Source organism: Kogia breviceps, chromosome X, assembly GCF_026419965.1.
Source record: "Kogia breviceps isolate mKogBre1 chromosome X, mKogBre1 haplotype 1, whole genome shotgun sequence".
Classification (NCBI taxonomy): Eukaryota; Metazoa; Chordata; class Mammalia; order Artiodactyla; family Physeteridae; genus Kogia; species Kogia breviceps.
The window spans coordinates 114,205,381-114,225,816 of record NC_081330.1 but is presented as its reverse complement, the minus strand read 5'-3'; the positions used below and the strand labels follow the sequence as shown (position 1 = coordinate 114,225,816).

The window sequence follows — 20,436 nt, the reverse complement described above, 5'->3', positions numbered from 1 at the left end:
AAAATAGAAGGGGCTTGCCAAGATCCTGTATCTGCTCCCTTTTTCTCTAGCTGCCCGTGTAACTCTTCCAGGGGAAAGCATCCCGTAAAGTCCTTCGATATCTTGCTTTTTACTTTTAAAATTCCATTTAGAGCTGGCATGTGAATTTGACCAATAAGTTGTGCATATGCTTAAAATTCTTCTTTAGACTAGACCAAACTAATTTATCTTGGCTCTGAGGAGACAGCCAAGGCAAGGTTTATCTAGAAAGTATAAAGTATTACATACTTTAAAGATGCAAGTTGGCTATATTCAGTGTCGGAGGAATTGAACTCTGTTGCCTCTTCCATTGTGTCTCTTATGTTCCTTGTTATTATTCTGTCCTCTCGCTGTGCCGCACTGGAACCGAATGCTCCACTCGGATTAAAAGCCCAGGCTGTCCGTCCTGGACGACGTGACGCATGTTTTAGGAGAATGAACCCTATCACTTTAGCATCCTGGCTAACCCTGATCTCTGCAGAGTTCCGTGGTGTTAAAGTCATCTGGGGTTGTAATTGCTGCTTCAGGTTTATATACTCATCATGGCATCTGTTGGTCTAAGTTCACATCCTCACGAAAGTACATGAGTGCTTGTAACTTCAATATTTCCCAGATTTAGAACACAAGTTGTGAATAGTTAAGAAATGCTTGAACCAAATAAGAAGAGTCAACGTAGAGGAAAATAGATCGTTGTGAACATATTTAATGCTGCATTGAAACGTAAAGTCACTTGGCTGATTTTTTCCATCATAACTCCTTAACTCATAAAAGCAATGTCTAAACTGGGAACAATAGCTGATTTAACAAGAGAAGAAGAGTAACGTATATACGAAATGAAAGCTCATCACAGTGTTTGTACCCCTAAGTCCAAATCTGACCTGGTTGGCTTTGGGCGGCTGTCAGGTTAGTTACAGTGAAATGTACACGTGTGTCCAGTGTTCACAAGCTGCCTTGTGGTTCGGAGAGGGAAGCCCGGCCCCTCATGTTCTGTGCTGTTCTGTGGCCTGGCTGGTACACACACTGTTACAAGTGAAGAATGACTTTGGTTTGAGGTAATTTGTTGCTCCACGTTCCGTGGAGAAAAGTGTTGTGTTTTTGTGATTGTTGGAAAAACACGACCGGGGAAGTGTGTGGCTCAGATCATGTTCCGCATCCGTCGCGGAGCCATCCCTGGTGTGTGTCAGAGCCAGACGAGTCCTGGAGCACATGGACAATTGTGTACTACAGTCATCGAACAATAAAGTGGTAGTTGTGTTTCACTGTGCGTCAGCGTGGTCTTTTCCTGAGCTCTTGTCTGTAGTCTCATCCCTCCCACCTGTAAGCTCCGCCTTCTGCCCGCTCGGTTTCTGAGACTCAGTAGGTGAACAGCACCAGGCACCTTTGCACGTTGCTGGCGATGGGCAAGAGTACTTTTTTAAATGTTTATGATCACTCAAAGGAGAAACGGGTGCTTTGGATTCTCTGTGGCAGGGAACATACAGCTCACCTTTTGGGGGAACGTCCTACTGGCAAAATAAACTGTTTAACGGTGAATCGTTATAGCGGTAGTTTTCATAATACGATCCAGGGATTGGAGAAAGGGGACCATATAATATATTGGCCCAGCCAGGACACTTTTGACAGTGAGAGAGAGCACTGTTCATAGTTAACGCTGTAAACCATGTCAACACATGTAAACTGGGACTGTCCTGAACAAATTGGGATTGACCGGCCATGGACCACCCACCCCAGAATTACCTGAGATGCTGGTTAAATGCAGATTCCTGGGTTCTGCCTCAGCTCTTCTGATTCAGATTCTCTGGGGTGGAGGCCTAGGAATCTTGATTTTAACAAATGCCCCAGGGGAATTCTTTTGTTTGTTTGTTTTTAACATCTTTATTGGAGTACAATTGCTTTACAATGGTGTTAGTTTCTGCTTTATAACAAGGTGAATCAGGTATACATATTGCAGGGGAATTCTTTTAAAAAATGTAAGTTGGAAACTGCTGCCATATGCAGAAGATAAAAAACTGGACATTTTCAATTAAAGAGCTGTTGGTTCCATGGTCTCTTCTGAGGTGCTGGTGCAGCACTGACACCAGAACCCAGGGCCTCCAAAGACACTTGGCTGCACTTAGGTGCTTCCTGACTAACTAAGAGATGGGGTCTTCGTGTTATTTGCCAATGTGTCATTCTTTTACTAAGTCTTCAATGATGAATGGGTGTCTTTTTTCAAATTTGAGAGCCGCACAACTGCCTGTCCTGTGTTCTCATCACTAAAAAACAAAACTTCTAGAAAGTTTGAGGCAATAAACTTGGGTTTGGATGATTCTTGGGGAGTGTTAATGTCAGGAAATCAGCATGTCTGCCTTGGTTCCCCTACCAGCTCCCTGTTCACTGTGCTTTAGTATCTTCATCTATTACATTAGGGAGTTGGACTGCATGATTCCAAGGTTCTTTCCAGGTCTGATGTTACAGGGCTCTCTTTAAAGCCTAAAATGTGAAGCAGTTACGAATCAGCCGCTTTCACGTTGTGCTGTATCTTGCCCAAAGAATACCAAACCACTGACTCTTGAAAGTGACAGTGGTTTTAGTTAGAATTCTGAAAGCGTCCATCCAGCAGTCACTGTGCTAACGCATCATTCACACCTGGGGGAGAGCATTCTCGTAGCAGCCACTCCTGCCCTGTTTGAAATTCTTCAAGTAAGTATGGTTTAGGCTCACAGAGACCCTCACTCGAGAGTCTGTGGTTCCATGAAGCTGCTGAAGAGCATTGCAGCGTAGTGTCCGTTTTTTACTTCCTTGTCCTCATTTCAGAATTCTTTCCAATGGCTTAACAATGCATGTTTACAAATGATTATCTGCTGATGTTTTCAGATGTTCACTTCATAGTAACAGAGACGTACTCTTTGATCACATGAATAAATTATAAAGCATCACATAGGAGGGGTTGCCTCCGGGAAGGATTGCTACAGACCACTGTCCACCACCAGAACTCTGTGATGATCGGCATGTTCTCTAGCTTTGCTGTCCAGTATGGCCACCACTAGCCACCTGTACACTTAAAAAAATGTGGCTAGTTCAACTGAGGAACTGAATTTTTAATTGGCATTCATGTAAATTCAAATAGCCACCTGGGGCTAGTGGTGACCATATTGGACTGCAGCTCTGTACAGCCATTACACGCTGTTGCATTTTTAAAAATTAACATCGAGTACCCATTTTCACCAGTCATTGGGTTGGGTGCTTGACAGTACCCTTGTCATTTCTAAATGTTGGTCTTAAAAGGAATCCTTTGTCCTCTGCCGACTGATGACACTTTCATCAACATTAAGAGTCTCTCTTTGGATAAGAAAATAACAAGATGATACCTCGACCTTTTCCTGTCCTAGCTGCCTGGCGTGTCACTTCTTATCTTTGCTACAAAAGGCATTGATTGTCACCCTCTTTGAATCCAGTTCTCTCAGAGGCTCCCTTTGTTCTCTGAATTGAAGTATTGACTATAGCCCGGAGGGTCTCAACCTGGCCACATTGGCATCTCCAAGTCCTGGGGCCCATTTCAGATCCATTCCATCAGATGGTGTCTGAGAAGTCTTTTTTAAAGAGTTCCCTAAGAGATTCTAACGTGTGACAGGATTGAAAAACCACTGATCAAGTCCAAACCACAGACCAGCCTCTGAGAGCGGCTAAAATGCTGGCAGCAGCAAATCCTGTCTCCCTGGCATAGAGCAGGCCTAGGGTCATTGATGTTCTATTTAACAGGTAATTGGGAAATACTTAAAAGAGAGAAAAGGCCTTGTCGATTTGGATTTCGGACAACTGAGCAGCTTTGCTGTTTCCTCCTGTGCAAGAAACTCTAAGCTAATGCTACTCTTACTGTTTTCTGGCATTCTTGTCCAGAATTTGCTAGCTCTCAAACGAGATAAACATGGTAACGATTTCAACAACAGGGATGGATGCAGAAGCGTTCAACAGTTCCTTAGTAACAGCTTAATATAATAGTGTCATTATTTCTAAAGTTAGAGATAATTATTGTCACCTTGGCACAATCATTGGAACGAGCTTCTTACATGAAAACTGCTCTTTTTCTAGGGCTTCGACTGGTAACAAAATAATAGTTTATGAAAGCAAATTCTGCCCCATTATTCTGGGAGAAGTCCATCAGCCACCGTGCAATCGAAGAATCTAAGGTGAGACATCGAATGACCATCTCATGCATAGCAGAGCTCTGTTCAAATAGGGTTCATTCCAGGCCAGGGCCCACACCTGTTTGTTAAGGCCTTTAAGGAAAGAGTGTGCCGACACCTCGTGACTTAGGTAACTCGCCCAGAGTCGTCTTATTCACGGGCCAGCTGAGGGGTGACATCACCAGCCTCCCCCATTCAGCATACTCGACAAGTGGTTTCTCATAAATAGAAAATCTACTTTTACAAACCTTTTTTTTTTCCTATTTGCCCCCATTCTGAGCAGGAGTTAGCAATGAAATTAGTTAAGTTAGTGAAATCATTGTCAAATTCTATTTGGCACAGTCCAAAACATGGACTGTTCATCAAGAGCTCAGTAAAGCCAGAGGCTGGGCCAGTCAGGAGAGGTCAGAATTGAGAGTCAAGTTACTGAACTGAAATTGCGGTTGGGGAAGGGATTGTGTCCTCTTCCATCTTTATATCTCCAGCACCTACGAGCTCACGTAAATGTTTACTGAATGCTTCGGACAGGAATGTATGTGAGACCTTAAGTTAAAATGCAGATCAAAGGCAGCCATGGAAAAATCAGTTACTCGAGAAAGGAGCATGGCATACCTTGATACTGGATGGCTGGAAGAGAGTCCCAGCTTAAACGGGCTGTGGTCAACCTCCAATGACCAGAAAAACAAAACCAAAAACAAACCAGGGGGAGCATAGGTAGGAAACAGATTCTGCCTGATAGCCAGAAACTGTATTCCTTGGCTTATTTCAGCAAGAATGTGTCCAGCGATCAAAGACTCTGGTTAGCTACCCTTTCACTTCTTGTCTTCTTGGTATAGCCAAATATGAATTGGAGGATATGCACAGAGAACAGGGAGGGAAGCTCTTAAACTTCCTTCTCTACCAGCCACGGCTCCATGTTCATGAGTTGAGGACCCAACCCTTCCTTTCCTCATGGACCAATCAGCCTGTTCATTTGGGTCCAGCATCTTCCATTATACCTATTCCATGCTTCTCTTGTGGATGTCAAGACTCAAGAGAAACATTTAAGGGGTCCATCACGAGTAGATGTAGGAATGCTAAAAAGAGGAATACGAATCTCTCTATCTGCATGAGGGTGACTGCTCCACAACTCTGTTAGGATCTGGAAAAAGGTTCAAGGGTTTATGACCATTGTCTTAAGTCATAGAATTATGGCCCCTCAAAGATGTTCACATCCCAGTCCTTAGAACCTGGGAATGTGTTTTATTACATGGCAAGAAGGAATTAAAGTTGCTGATGACCTTAAAATAGGGAGCATGTCCTGGATTACCCTAGTGGGCCCGATGTAATCCTAAGGGCCCTCATACATAGAGGAGAGAGGCAGAAGGTGTGTCACATTGATGTGGTGTGAGAAAGATTGGACTGGCCATTGCCGGCTTTGAAGATGGAAGGGGGCCACGAGCTAAGGAATGCAGGCTAGAAAATGCAAGAAAATGGATTCTCCCCTAGAGCCTCCAGACAGGAATGCAGCCCTGCCAACCCTTAATTTTAGTCCAGTAAGACCCCTTTTGGACTTCGGACCTCCAGAACTGTAAGATAACACACCTGTGCTGTTTTAAGCCACTGAATTTGTCCCAGCAATAGGAAACTGACACACACACCTCTTCAACTACTTTATTGTTAATCCCTGGGTACCAGATATGGGAAAAAATGGGAAAAGAATCAATGACTCAGTTGTGTCTGTGTCAGTTCGTATGGTCAGACCAGTAAATGGCATCTTGCCAACATCTGTCCAGTGGAACGTGATTATCAGACAAGAAAGTCTGGTTGTCGCCTCAAGCTACGTAATGAGTCATGTCCTGCCATGTGCGTGGCAGAAGATGACAGGTTTTCTTTGAACTTGGAAATTTTAGAGTGACAAGTTCATTTGCAAGTATAAGAAGTTGAAAAGGTCCCTGTGGAAGAGGTAAAGTATCCCAGCTCTTTCAGGTATGGATTCATTAATTCTTTTAAAATGGAAGATTATGTATCAGATATTTTAGTTATGTCTAATCCCTCCATCAGAACGCAGCTCTTATGAATAGAGTACAGTAACCTTGCAGATTAATTCCTTTCCCTGCCCCCCAAGAAAGATAACAAAGGTAAGGAGAATAAAAATGGCTTACACGAGACGAGTCAACCCTACTCTGAACATTCCTCCTCAAGTTTCCCACATGTGGTCAACTGCAGCTGACATGCAACCGATGTGGTGGCTTTTTTCTAGAGTATAAGCAATGGCAGTACAGGGCCTAATGTAAAGATCAATTTGCACCTGTGGATGTTTATGCTCTTAATGATATTTCAGATTCTACTGGTTCGTTATTTCAGGATTTTACTTGATGGTTTCGTGAAGCGTTTGATCACTGGGTATACACTTGGCGCTAATGAACCGTCCCTCTTTGTCTGAAAAGCATCTCTGTAGGAGTCTTTTTATCTAATAGCCTCTGCTGAATACCTGGAGAAGTTGCTTAAACATTCAACTGCAATAAGCTGTGAGGACTTCAATACAAGAGGAATCTGTGTGTGTGTAAACTTTTTTGATAGCGTACCTTTTTTTTTTTTTTTTTGCGGTACGCGGGCCTCTCACTGTCGTGGCCTCTCCCGTTGCGGAGCACAGGCTCCGGACGCGCAGGCTCAGCGGCCACGGCTCACGGGCCCAGCCGCTCCGCGGCATGTGGGATCTTCCCGGACCGGGACACGAACCCGTGTCCCCTGTATCGGCAGGCGGACTCTCAACCACTGCGCCACCAGGGAAGCCCGATAGTGTACCTTTTAATCCTAGGGGTTTGTTAGCAAAGGCTCATTCTCTTTGGGGCAAATATCAGAGTTCTTAAACATGAGTTTTGTTTATGCCTTAGAACTGATTTTCCCTTGAGAACATTTCTGAGGTATCATGGAAAGTGAAGAAGAAACCTCTAACTGTGACTCTAAATACAGCCTGTCGAGAATGTGTTTGATCTGTATGGCACAAGCCAAGTAATGCGGTCTGTGAACGACAGGTATTCTGTTTTTAAATGCATTCCCTTGCTGCCTGCGGGCCTGGTTCTGTTTCTTCTAGAATCTAGGCTAATGTTAGAACTGTTGTTGTTTCAAAGAGCTAAACCCCTCCAGATGGAGTTAATAGAAGCCCCTGAATCCGGCTAGTGGAGGGCAAGAACATCAATCTGCCTTAATTGTTGACATTTGGAATCCTGATTGAGAGCCTCCACCCCCATCTATCTGCTTCCAGCTGACCAAAGGAGCTTTTCCCCCAAGATGGAGAAGTGGTGGAAATGGCCACGCCCCAATGTTTAAGTCCAGGTGAAAAGTATGCCGCCAGGCAGCTAGATAAGCAGGGTGGGTGGAACCCGAGGGCCTGCGGGGCGTGAACGCGGCGCTGTTGCTGTCGGTTGTGGAGGCCCCAGGCCACGTCTCCAGCTTCCCGGTGAAGGGTGAGCACTTCCTCATGGTGGCTCAGTGCCAGCATCATAGCTGGAGAAGCTTAGGGACAACGCAGGCTGCCTCATAAATTCAGAGACTTTTATAGTCAAAGGAGACCTCCGAAGCTGTTTCTTTCAACCCCTTCATTGTACGGAAGCAGACGCTGAGCTCTGAGAAGTGAAGTGCTTTGGCCGAGGTCAGAAAGCGAGTTGTGGAGCGTACAACTCAGGGTCCTGGCCGGGCTCCCTCCGTGACCTCCCCTCCAGGTGGGTGCTCCTGAGCAGCGTTTTTTTTTTTTTTATTGAAGTATAGTTGATTTCCAATGTTGTGCTAATTTCTGCTCTACAGCAGCGTGACTCGGTTATACCCATATATACGTTGTTGTTTGTATTTTTTCCATTATGGTTTATCCCAGGAGATTGGCTATAGTTCCCTATGCTATACAGTAGGACCTTGTTGTTGAATCCATCCCCTAACCCCAAGCTCCCAATCCATCCCTCCCTCACCACCCCCCCACCGCCCGCTTGGCAACCACAAGTCTGTTCTCTGTGTCCATGAGTCTGTTTGTTTAGTAGATTAGGCTCATTTGTTTCATAGTTTAGATTCCACGTATCACTGATAGCATATGGTATTTGTCTTTCTGACTGACTTCGTATGATAATCTCTAGTTGCATCCATGTTGCTGCAAATGGCATTATTTCACTTTTTTTTTTATGGACGAGTAGTATTCCTTTGTATATACGTACCGCATCTTCTTCATCCACTCCTCTGCTGATGGACCTTTAGGTTGTTTCCATGTCGGCCGTGAGCCAGCTGGCAACTCCAGGCTCGCTCCCGTGCTGCACGGCACGCAGACCCATCATTCTGAAGGGCTGGGGCCCGGCTGGGCGGAGGCAGGACAGCGGCCGCACCTGCACTCTTCCGTGTTGCGCCGGAGCTCGTAAGCAGGAACGCACAGCACCACGCTTTTAAGAAACACAGTAGGGGGCTTCCCTGGTGGCGCAGTGGTTGGGAGTCTGCTTGCCGATGCAGGGGACGCGGGTTCGTGCCCCGGTCTGGGAGGATCCTATGTGCCGCGGAGCGGCTGGGCCCGTGGGCCATGGCCGCTGGGCCTGCGCGTCCGGAGCCTGTGCTCCGCGATGGGAGGGGCCGCAACAGTGAGAGGCCCGCGTACCACAAAAAAAAGAAAAAAGAAAAAAGAAACACAGTAGGAAAAGTGCAATTCTGCATCCCTTTATTTATATAAACAAGTTGGCAATGCCGTGTCCCGTTGGGGAGCAGGAGTGGGTCTGGAGCGGGGAGGGGGATTGTGCAGGGGTAGGAGGGGTGGGGGAGGGGTGGGGCTGATTCTGGAAGTTCGCGTTATTCAGCACCAGAGCAAATGCTTGGGCATAAGTTCGGGCTTTAACCCAGACGAGTCGTCGTCGTCTTGTCTCACGTGTACGGCATAGTCTTAAGTATGTATGATCTTCTTATGGCTTTGTCCCGGGACACACTGCAGGGATACAGCAAAAAAACTCAAGTCTAGAGAGAAAGTAGAAGTTGCAAACGCCTCATGAGCTCATTCTGTTTCTTTAAAAGAAGAAAACTCTGATGGCCAAGACTAGTGCTGAACGGCTGCCCGAGGAACAGAAACATCTCTGCTCCCTTCGGGCTCATCTGATTCAGCTGAGTGTAGGTTGCCGTCCCGCAATCTCTCCCTGGGGTATGCCTGGCTGCTAAGTCCTGAAGATGGAGAGAACGAATCCACGCTCTTCCCGTCCCTCCCTCCAAGGATGGACCCTCAGTAACTCCAGCCTAAGGCATGGAGCAAGCTAGCCATCCCGCAGCTGTGTCTCTTCCCCGCAGAGCAGGTCAGAAGGCAGACTTAGGTCTGGGGGTCACTCCTCTTGAGGCTGGTTTCCTTTGCCTTTGTAAAGTCCTGGCCCACGGGAGTTGGCTTGCCAGAGACGGGCCATTCAATGTGACTATGCCATTACAGTTGCCCCATGTTTTTAGCTGGTGAACATTTGATTTCAGGGTCCCCAGGAGGAAGATGCGGCAGCTAATGGAGAAGGGCTGAAATGGGGAAGCTGGACGGGGTGGGGGGACGGGAACGCACATCGTGCACAGGTACCCACTAACCTTGGGTGTCTGTGAAAGAAAGCCTGCCTCCTTTACCTGTTAGGGAGGGAGTGACACTTGTAAGGGAGCGGAAAGGAACTACGCTGCCCCTCCCGCCCATCTTCATGTAACCTGCCTCCTTCCATGACCTAAATTGCTCTTCTCCAGCTCTCCGTCTGAAGCTTCCTTCCCTGTCTAGGGCAAAAGAACCTTTCCTTGCTTTTTGTCATTCCTGCTGACCTCTCCAAGCTCGTGTCACACTTTGTACGTCTCTCATTCCAGCCTTAACACACTCTTGGCCATTACTGTTGACTGGCCGGCCCAAACCAAGAGCCGCCGCATCTCCTCCCAAGCAGGGGAGGAGGGGCAGGGACAAACTGGTGGCCAGGAAGCATCAAAAGTTGGGTTGCAGAATCTCCTCACTCCTTCTCAGTAATCGCGTAGCCTTAGGGTGGGGAGGTATTGTTACGGGTCAGGAGGGGGACAGAGGGTGAGACTTGGAACCCACTTGTGGGTTGTTACGGCCCGTCCCTGGGATATCCCAGGCATTGGTCCTTTCCCATAATTAGCAGCTCGGACGGCACTGAATGCTGAGTCATGTAAGTGGCACCTGCCAGTGTGGTGCGTGAGGCCTGCAAACGTACAATCTGCCCGATACATCAATTCCAAGCTATTCGCTCCAGAGCAGGAATCAGGTAAAAGTGGATTCATCTGCTGTGGGCCGTGGCAAAAGCCCATAATAGGCTTTCCCAAGAGAGTTTCCCCTACAAAGGGAGGCCCTCAAATGGTCTGAGCGTGCAGATTTTCTTTAACCTTCTTGCCTTTCTCCAGGCACCTCCTTCTCCTTTCCTCTTCCCTTGTTCTCACTGCCTCGCCTTGCCCAGCGGGCCTCCTCACCCTGTCACCGCTCAGGAGGTGGGCATACACGCGCAGCGTGCCCTGGGTACACGACGGGAGAGAGACCAAACGGGCACAGTGGAAGGACGGGGCCTTTGCCCCTCTCAGCAGAGCAGTGCTCTGGGCCTCGACGGCAACAAGTTTTCTTTGCACGCGCCATGTTCCCACCAGCTCTGTGTCCCGTGAGCGCTCGACACAGTTCTGGAGGAAGTGCCCAGAACAAGGGGGTTCCCAGCCAGCTTAGCCTCAACGGTTTTGCTTCCCAACAAACACCACTTATCTCCAGGTGGGTAGGGAGGTAGTTCAACCCCGACACGAGAGGGAAAGGCATACCACCTTCCTTCATTGGTTGCCCCGCTTGTCACCCAGAAGGCTGTCTCCCAAGGTCTCCGAGAAGGGAGAGTTTCTGTCACAAGAGATGCCGGGCTCTGTCTGCAAGTTGCTGTGTTGGGCCTCTGGCTCTACTGGCACAGCCAGGCAATGCCTCTTCTACCCAAGAGTGTGGTTCTACGTCTTGCCTCTCTACCTGCTCGTTTCTACCTGTGCTTAGGGGACAGTAACTTCTGACAACTCAACAGGCACGCTTAGCGCCTTCATCCCATTTGAAACCAAGGGCCGGGGAGGTGGGTAATTACATGACTACCTGAAGCATCCAGATGCTGAGGTCAGGCCGAGGTTCCCACCTTGCTCGGCGGGACTATTAAGAGCCTTTCTCTACCTACAAAGACGATGGGAGGCTGTGAGTACAACATGCTGATTTCGTGGCTGGGACATTTCTACAGGAATGCGGGATGAGCTTTTGACATAGTGCCCAAGTCACAAGGGAACCAGGTAGTTCTTCAGACCAAGGGTTTCAGCAGGGTATTAGGGTGAGAGCAGGAGAGGGGGATAATGTAAAATGCCACCACCATGGATTCATACTGCATATGGTACACACCCTGGATGGCGTATTGGGATCATACATAGAACAGATACGTGCAGGTAGCACCCCCTATTGGTATACTATGTGGTTTGGTACATCAAACCGTTACTTGAGGTCTATGAAACTGTTAACTGGTCAGAAATGGGAAAAGCCATTCCATAATAGCGTCCTTGAAGAAGCTTCAGGAAACATCTACCATCTGCTAAACTTGGAGCCAAAGCAAAGCGGCTCCTTTATATACATATATATATATACATATACATACACATATACATACATATATATGTATATATATGATGTTCTGTTTTGTTGCATTTCCCACAGATTAAGGTAGTTTCTGGAAAACAATGAAGTCAAACCAATGATGAAAGAGTACAACCAGGAGACGGTTACACCTTAGGTGGCGTTCTCCTTGACAAGACTGTCCTTGGAATAAGAAGTTGAGGTTCATCCTAGGTGACCTTTGATATATGTAGCCTAAAGCAAGGCTTGGTCTAGACGCCACGTTCCTGGAACTGGAAAGAACTGATGTGTTGCAACATCAGGTCTCGTGGCTAAACTGAGAAGGTTGGCATTTGTCTGTAGCTTGACTATTTCAGAAGTACTCTGCCACCTGTACTGGAAACAACTTTATTCTGGCAGAGCTTGGGTGGTGGGAGGCAACGTGCAGGGCCCTGAGGGGCTGGAAGTAGTAGATTGAGGGAACAGCCGCTTTCCCGGGTGGTATACTTGGTGGGGATCAGTGTAAGAACCAAAGCAGAAGGCACCCCACTCAGTGCAAGTCTCCCAGGGGTGCTCTGCGTCTTTCCTTAGCAAGGTTAAAGTAGAGTGGTTCTAGATGATGCTACGAAGGTTTGTACAGGTTGTCCGGCAGGAAACCTCCATGCAGAGTCCAAGTCTCAGGCTGAGTGGAGACTGAGGGAGAGGTGGTCTCAAGGCCTTCCCTTAGCAGAGCTCAGGGTGTCCTGGCTGAGCTGCAGCCCCTGCGACTGTTTTCCTTCCCACACCACTCAGGCATCCCCCGTGCCCCCGCCCCCCCCACCCCCCAGCCTGTGTGGCGTGGCTCTTGTCTGCCAGCAGCCTTTACTTCTCATCCTCATCCCCCTCGCTCATGCTGCTGATGGAGGCTGAGGCAGCTTTGGGTGAGGAGGGGGGTGAGGTTTTGTTCGGGAGCCACGAGAAGGTGGGCGACGGGGAACGTGAAGGGGACCGGCTCCTGGTGGGGCTGCTCACAGGGCTCTGCTTCGGCGACAAGGCCTGCAGCATTCGGCTACTCCTCTCCTGGAACATCTGCTTCTAGAGAGAGAAGGGAGAGAAGGCGGCTGTTAAAGGAGCCTTCTGAGGCGGTAGGGAAACCAACAAGGCAGGAAGGACAGCCGCTGCCGTAATACCTGCGCGCACAAACGCAGGCTCGCGTGACAGCCCGTGTTCCCCAGACTATCTCTGGGGAGGGGCTGAGCGCGATTCTGGGGCAGGAAGATGCTGCCGCATCAGATTCTCCTCCCGGCTGGTTCTTGGGACTCATCCCTTCTTAGCGCCTTTTCCTCCATCTCCAAATCGAGCTGCTGTCTATGATGTGCCAGGCAAATGTCAATGTCCTCGGTACTTCGAGGCGCAGCAGGAAATAAAACAAAAATCCCTGTCCTCATGGATATGAGGGAGGAATCACACGATAAACAAAGTGTGAGGTGTGTCACGTGGAACTATGGTCTGAGAGTAATCTCAAACGAGAGAGGTTAGCAGATTGGGGTGTGGGCCGGGGAGACAGGTGGGCTGCAAAGGTCAGTCGGGCGCTCAGGGAAGGCCTCACTGAGAAGATGCTGTCTGAGCGGAGACCTGAAAGAGTTGAGGAGGGGACCACGTGAACGGCAATCGGGGGGAAGCACGTTCCGGACAGGACCCCGAGAAGGGAGCACTTAGTGCACGTTCCAGGACAAGCAAGGAGACCATGGGAGCTGGAGGGGAGTTACCTGGGTGAAGGAGGGACACGGGGGGAAGAAAAGGATCGAGTTGGTGGTCATATCGTAGCTGGGGCTTCAGTGACATGCGGGAAGATGGGGTGGGGATGGGTGGTGAGCCCGTGGGGCTGGATGAGGAATGGCTTTCCAACCAGAAGGTGCTAAGTAGACAGGGCTAAGCATAACTGCTTGGCCTGACTGGACCCCAAGTGCCTGTAGGGTGACAGTAGTTGAGGCTGGAGCACCAGGAGGAGGATAGATTTCTCCTGAAGAGCCCCTGGAAGGTCTTAATCAAGAGAGGGGTATGGGAAGATCGGTGATGTAGAAAGACCTTCGGGTATGAGCATAAAAGCAAAAAAAGAAACCATTAAAAAAAAAAAGATTGATGTTTGGCCATATAGAAAATTTAAAACTTCTGTACCTCAAAAAAAAAAAAAAAAAAGCACCAAACCACTATGAAATAAGGTACAAGGCAAATGAAAAAAGGGGGGAAATTTTTGCAACATTTAAATACAAATTAAGCATTTTAGTATATAAACAGCTTAAAAACCAAAAGGAACATGACGAGCATTTGGCACATACAGGTAACTCGCAAAAGACTTAAAAATGAACTCTAAAAAAGGTTTGGCATCACTAATAAACTAACGCAAAGTGATTGACGTGAGATACCTTTTTTAATATATCAGATTGCTAAAGATATTTTTCATCTACCCAACCTTTTAAAAGTTTTTCCAGTTTTGAGATCGAATTGACATACAATTCAATTGTATGAACAATTGAACTTCTCTTTCTGGTTCTTCTCTTAAACTATATACGTTTAGGGTGTACAGCATAATGATTTCACTTAAATCGTGAAATGATTACTACGATAAGGTTAGTTAACATCCATCATCTCATATGGATACACATTTTTTTCCCTTGTGATGAAAACTCTTAGGATGTACTCTCAAAACCTGCATATATACCATACAGCAATGTTAACTGTGGTGATCTTGTTGTACATTACATGCCTAGTACTTACTTATAACTGGAAATTTGTACCTTTTGACCCCCTTTATGCAATTTCCCCTCCCCATACTCCCTACCTCTGGTAAACACAATCTGTCAGTGAAATCATACAGTATTTGTCTTTCTCTGACTTATTTCACTTGGCAAAATGCCCTCAAGGTCCATCCGTGTTATCACAAATGGCGGGATCTCCTCCTTTTATATGGATGAGTAATAATCCATTTTGTGTGTGTGTGTGTGTAAATCACAATTTTATCCATTCATCCATCGACAGACACTTAGGTTGTTTCCATGTCTTCACTATTACAAATAATGCTGCTATGAACACAGGGGTGCAGTTATCTCTTAAACAGTGTTCATTTCCTTCAGATATAATAGTTCACCCTTGAACAGTGTGGGGGGGGTTATGGATGCTGACGCTCTGTGCCGTCGAAAAATCGGTGTGAAAGATGGGAATTGGCCCTCTGCATTCACAGTTCTACATCGGTGGATTCACCCAACTCTAGATAATGTACTACCTTAGTATTTAATACTGAAAAAAATCCAAGTATAAGTGGACCCATGCACTTCAAACCTGTTCAAGGGTCAACTGTATTCCCATAAATGGGAATTCTGGATCATATTTTGAATTTTTTGAGGAACCTTCATAATGTTTCCATATTGGTTGTACCAGTTGACAATCCCACCAACAGTGCACAACCGTTCCCTTTTCTCTACATACTCGCCAGCATTTGTTCTCTTGTCTTTTTATTGCTCACACTCTAACAGGTGTGAGATAATATCTCATTGTGGTTTCCATCTGCGTTTCCCTGTTGATTTAGTGATGTTGAACATCTTTTCATGTACTTGTTAACCATTGGTATATCTTCTTTGGAAAAATGTCTATTCAGGTTCTTAGCTCATTTTAAAATTGGATTAGTTGGTTTTTTGCTATTCAACTTTATGAGATCTTTATATATTTTGGATGTTAATTCCTTATCAGATACATGGTTTGTAAATATTTTTTCCCTTTCCATAGGCTGTCTTTTAATTTGGCAGGTGGTTTCTTTTGCCATGCAAAATTTTTCAGTTTGATGTAGTCTCATTTATTTTGTTGCTTGTGCCTTAGGTGTCATATCCAAAAAATCATCACCAAGACCCATGTCAAGGAGTTTTGCTCTGATGTTCTCTACTGGGAATTTTATGTATTGTGATCTCACACTGAAATCTTTAATCTATTTCAAGTTAGTTTTCATGGGTGGTGTAAGATAGGGGTCTACTTTCATTCTTTTACATGTAAATGTCCAATTTTCTAGCACCATTTATTGAAGATACTGTCTTTTCTCTATTGAGTACTTTTGGCTCCCTTGCATGGGTTTACTCCTGGGCTCTCAATTCTGTTTTGTTGGTCTATGTGTCTGTTCTTATGCCACTGTCATACTGTTTTGATTACTACAGCTTTATAGTATAGCTTGAAAGCAAGAAGTGTGATGCCTCCCACTTTGTTCTTCTTTCTCAAGATTGTTTTGGCTGTCCGGGCAGGGTCTTTTGTGGTTCCATATAAATTTTAGGACTTTTTTTTTTTCTATTTCTGAAAAAAAAAAAGCCATTAGAATCTTGATAGGAATTGCATTGAATCTGTAGATGGCTTTGGGTAGTATGGACATTTTAACAATTCTCTCAATCCAAGAGCATGGGATATCTTTCCAGTTATTGCTGTTTTCTTGGATTTCTTTCTTCAATGTCTTGTAGCTTTCAGTGCAGAGATCTTTCACCTCCTTGGTTAAATTAAGTATTCTATTCTTTTTGATGCTACTGTAAATGGGATAATTTAAGTCTCTTTTTTATATAATTCATTATCTGTACAGAAATGCTACTGATTTTTGTATGTTAATTTTGTATCCTGCAACTTTACTGAATTGATTAGATCTAGCAGTTTACTGATGGAGTCTCTAGAATTTTCTATGTATAAAATCATGTCATATGCAAATAGAGACTATTTTACTTCTTCCTTTCCAATTCTAATGCCTTTTATATCTTTTTTTTGCCTGATTGCTCTGGCTAGGACTTTGAGTACTATGTTGAATAGGAGTGGTGAGAGTGGGCAGCCTTGCCTTGTTCCTGATTTTAGAGGACAGGTTTTTTACCTTTCATGTATGATGTATGAGTATGATGTTAGCTGTGGGACTGTCATATATGGCCTTTATTATGTTGTGGTATGTTCCTTCTATACCTAGTTTGTAGTTTTTAACAATTGTCATAAATAGTTGTTAAATTTTGTCAAATGCTTTTTCTGTATCTATAGGGATGATCGATCATATGATTTTTTTCCTTTCATTCTATTAATGCATCACATTGATGGATTTGTGTCTGAACTATCCTTGCATTTCGGATAAATCCCACTTGGTCGTGGTGAAAGATCTTTTTAACGTGCTGCTGAATTCAGTTTGCTAGTATTTTACTGAGAATTTTTGCATCTATATTCATAAGGGATATTGGCCTATGGTTTTCTTTTCTGAGAGTGTCCCTTTCTGGCTTTGGTATGAGGGTAATGCTGACCTTGTAAAAGGGGTTTGGGAGTTTCCCACCTCTTCAATATTTTGGCAAGAGTTTGAGAAGGAATGGAATTAATTCTTTACATGCTTGCTAAAATTCACCAGTGAAGCCATCTGGTCCTGGGCTTTTCTTCATCAGGAGATTTTTGATTAATGATTCAATCTCCTTAATACTAATTGGTCTGTTCAGATTTTCTCTTTCTTCTTGATTCAGTCTTGTTAGGTTGTATGTTTCTAAAAATGTGTCCATTTATTCTAGGTTGTCCAGTTTGTTGGTGTATAAATTGTTCATAGTAGTCTCTTATAATCCTTTGTATTTCTGTGGTATCAGTGGTAATGTCTCCCTTTTCATTTATAATTTTGTTGATTTGAGTCCTCTCTCTTTGTTTCTTGGTGAGTCTAGCTAAAGGTCTTGACAACCTTGTTTCTCTTTTCCAAGGACTAACTCTTAGTTTTGTTAAAGTGTTGTTAATCTTTTCTATTGTCTTCCTAGTCTCTATATCATTTGTTTCTGCTCTAATCTTTATTTCCTTCCTTCTGCTAACTTTGGGCTCAGTTTGTTCTGCTCTTTCTGATTCCTTAAGGTATAGAGTTATGTTATTTGAGACTTTTCTTATTTCTTAATGTAGGCATTTATTGCTATGAACTTCCCTCTTAGAATTGCTTTTGGTGCATGCCATAAGTTTTGGTATGTAGTATTTCCATTTTTCATCTGTCTCAAGATACATTTTTTTCCCCTTTCTTCTTTGATGGGTCAGGGGAATATTATTTAATTTCCATGTATTTGTGAATTTTCTAGTTTTCTTCCTGTTACTGATTTCTAGTTTCATACCATTGTGGTCAGAGAAGATACTTGGTCTGATTTCAATATTCTTAAATGTGCTTAGACTTGTTTTGTGGCCTAACATATGGTCTATTCTAAAAAATGTTCCATATGCACTTAGGAGTGTATATTTGGCTGTTATTGGATAGAATATCCTGTATATGTCTCTTAGGTTCAGTTGATCTATAGCATTGTTCATATCCACTGTTTCCTTATTGATTCCCTGTGTGGATGATCTATCCATTGTTGAGAGTAGGTTATTAAAGTCCCCAACTATTATTGTATTGCTGTTTCTCAATTTAGGTCTGCTTTATATATTTGGGTGCTCCAACGTTGGATGCATAAATATCTACAATTACTATATCTTCTTGATGGACTGACCCGTTTATCATATGATGACATTCTTTGTCTCTTTGTACTATTTTTATTATAAAGTCTATTTTGTCTCATGTAAGTACACCTACTCCTGACTTCTTAAAATACACCATTTGCTTAGATTATCTTTTTCCACCCCTTTCTTTTCTTTATTTTCCTGTTTGTTTTTAAAATTTTAATTATTTTTTAATTTAATTTTTTTTATACAGCAGGTTCTTATTAGTTATCTATTTTATACATATTAGTGTATACATGTCAATCCCAATCTCCCAGTTCATCCCACCACCACCACCCCTGCCACTTTCCCCCCTTGGTGTCAGTACATTTGTTCTCTACATCTGTGTCTCTATTTCTGCCCTGCAAACCGGTTCATCTGTATCATTTTTCTAGGTTCCACATATATGCGTTAATATACGATATTTGTTTTTGTGACTGACTTCACTCTGTATGACAATTTCCAGATCCATCCACGTCTCTACAAATGACCCAGTTTCGTTCCTTTTTATAGCTGAGTAATATTCCACTGTATATATGTACCACATCTTTATCCATTCGTCTGTCGATGGGCGTTTAGATTGCTTCCATGACATGGCTATTGTAAATAGTGCTGCAATGAAGATTGGGGTGCATGTATCTTTTTGAATTATGGTTTTCTCTGGGTACATGCCCAGTAGTGGGATTGCTCGGTCATATGTTAGTTCTATTTTTAGTTTTTTAAGGAACCTCCATACTGTTCTCCACAGTGGCTGTATCGATTTACATTCCTACCAACAGTGCAAGAGGGTTCCCTTTTCGCCACACCCTCTCCAGCATTTGTTGCTTGTAGATTTTCTGATGATGTCCATTCTAACCGGTGTGAGGTGATATCTCATTGTAGTTTTGATTTGCGTTTCTCTAATAATTAGTGATGTTGAGCAGCTTTTCATGTGCTTCTTGGCCATCTGTATGTCTTCTTTGGAGAAATGTCTATTTAGGTCTTCTGCCCATTTTTGGATTGGGTTGTTTTTTTAATATTATTTTCAGTCTGTGTGTGTCTTTAAGGTTAAAGTGAACCTCTTGTGGGCAACATATTGTTGGATCGTGTTTTTTTTTTTTAATGATTTAGCCATTCTTTATCTTTTGATTGCAGAATCTAGTCCATTTATGTTAAAAGTAATTATTGATAGGGGAGGACTTATTATTGCCATTTTGTTAATTGTTTTCTGGCTGTTTTGTAGTTCCTCTGTTCCTTGTTTCATATCTTGCTGTGTTTTTTGTGTGTGTTTTGATGTCTTTTGGTATCAGTATGCTTTGACAACTCTATCATGTTCTTTTGTGTAAATACTACAGGTTTTTGCCTTATCATTACCATGAGGCTTACATAGACTATATTAAAATAATAACACCCTATTTTAAACTGATAATGACTTAAGTTCAGTAGACTTCCTAAACTTTACTTTTGCTTGTCCTCTCCCTCACATTTTAGGTTATTGTTGCTGGACAGTTGATATATTATTAAATATTGTGTAAACAATATCAAATTATTGTAGTCATGTTATTTTTAACTGTTTTCTAACTTTTTAAAGTTTATTTACTTATTTATTTACTTATTTATGGCTTCATTGGGTCTTCGTTGCTGTGTGCAGGTTTTCTCTAGTTGTGGCAAGTGGGGGCTACTCTGTTGTAGTGTGCAGGCTTTCATTGCAGTGGTTTCTCTTGTTGCAGAGCACGGGCTCTAGGCTTGTGGGCTTCAGTAGTTGTGGCGCACAGGCTCTAGAGCACAGGCTCCACAGTTGTGGTGCACATGCATGTGGGATCTTCCCAGACCAGGGATCAAACCCGTGTCCCCTGCATTGGCAGGAGGATTCTCAACCACTGCACCACCAGGGAAGTCCTGTTTTCTAACTTTTAACATACAGTTATAAGTGAATTATGTACCAGTGTTACATTACAGAATCTAACTTTGACTATATACTTATTACCAGTGAGTTTTATGCTACCTTCTTATGTTTTATGATGTTATTTAGTGTCCTTTTACTCAAAGAACTCCCTTTAGCCTTTCTTGTAAGGCAGATCTAGTGGTGATAAACTCCCTCAGGTTTTGTTTCTTCAGGAATACCTTTATCTCTCCATTTCTGAAGGATAGCTTTGCCAGGCATAGAATTCTTGGTTGATGGTTTTTTTCAAAAATTTGAATATACCATTCCATTCTCTC

The 20,436-nt window shown here is 44.1% G+C and overlaps 1 protein-coding gene across 4 annotated transcripts in view; it reads right to left on the bottom strand.

Moving 5' to 3' along the window:
* Positions 1 to 8,839: 8,839 nt before the first annotated feature.
* The window catches only part of PCYT1B (phosphate cytidylyltransferase 1B, choline), a 155,810-nt gene continuing 144,213 nt past the window's right edge, over positions 8,840 to 20,436 (bottom strand). For 3 of the 4 annotated variants that reach the window (XM_067023660.1, XM_059050643.2, XM_067023661.1), the window contains exon 8: positions 12,161 to 12,840. In XM_067023660.1, coding sequence (XP_066879761.1) covers positions 12,628 to 12,840 — 213 coding nt within the window. In that variant the 3' untranslated portion in view covers positions 12,161 to 12,627. Of the gene's footprint in view, positions 9,118 to 12,160; positions 12,841 to 20,436 lie in introns of those variants that run through there. The other variant, XM_067023662.1, reaches the window with a different exon arrangement.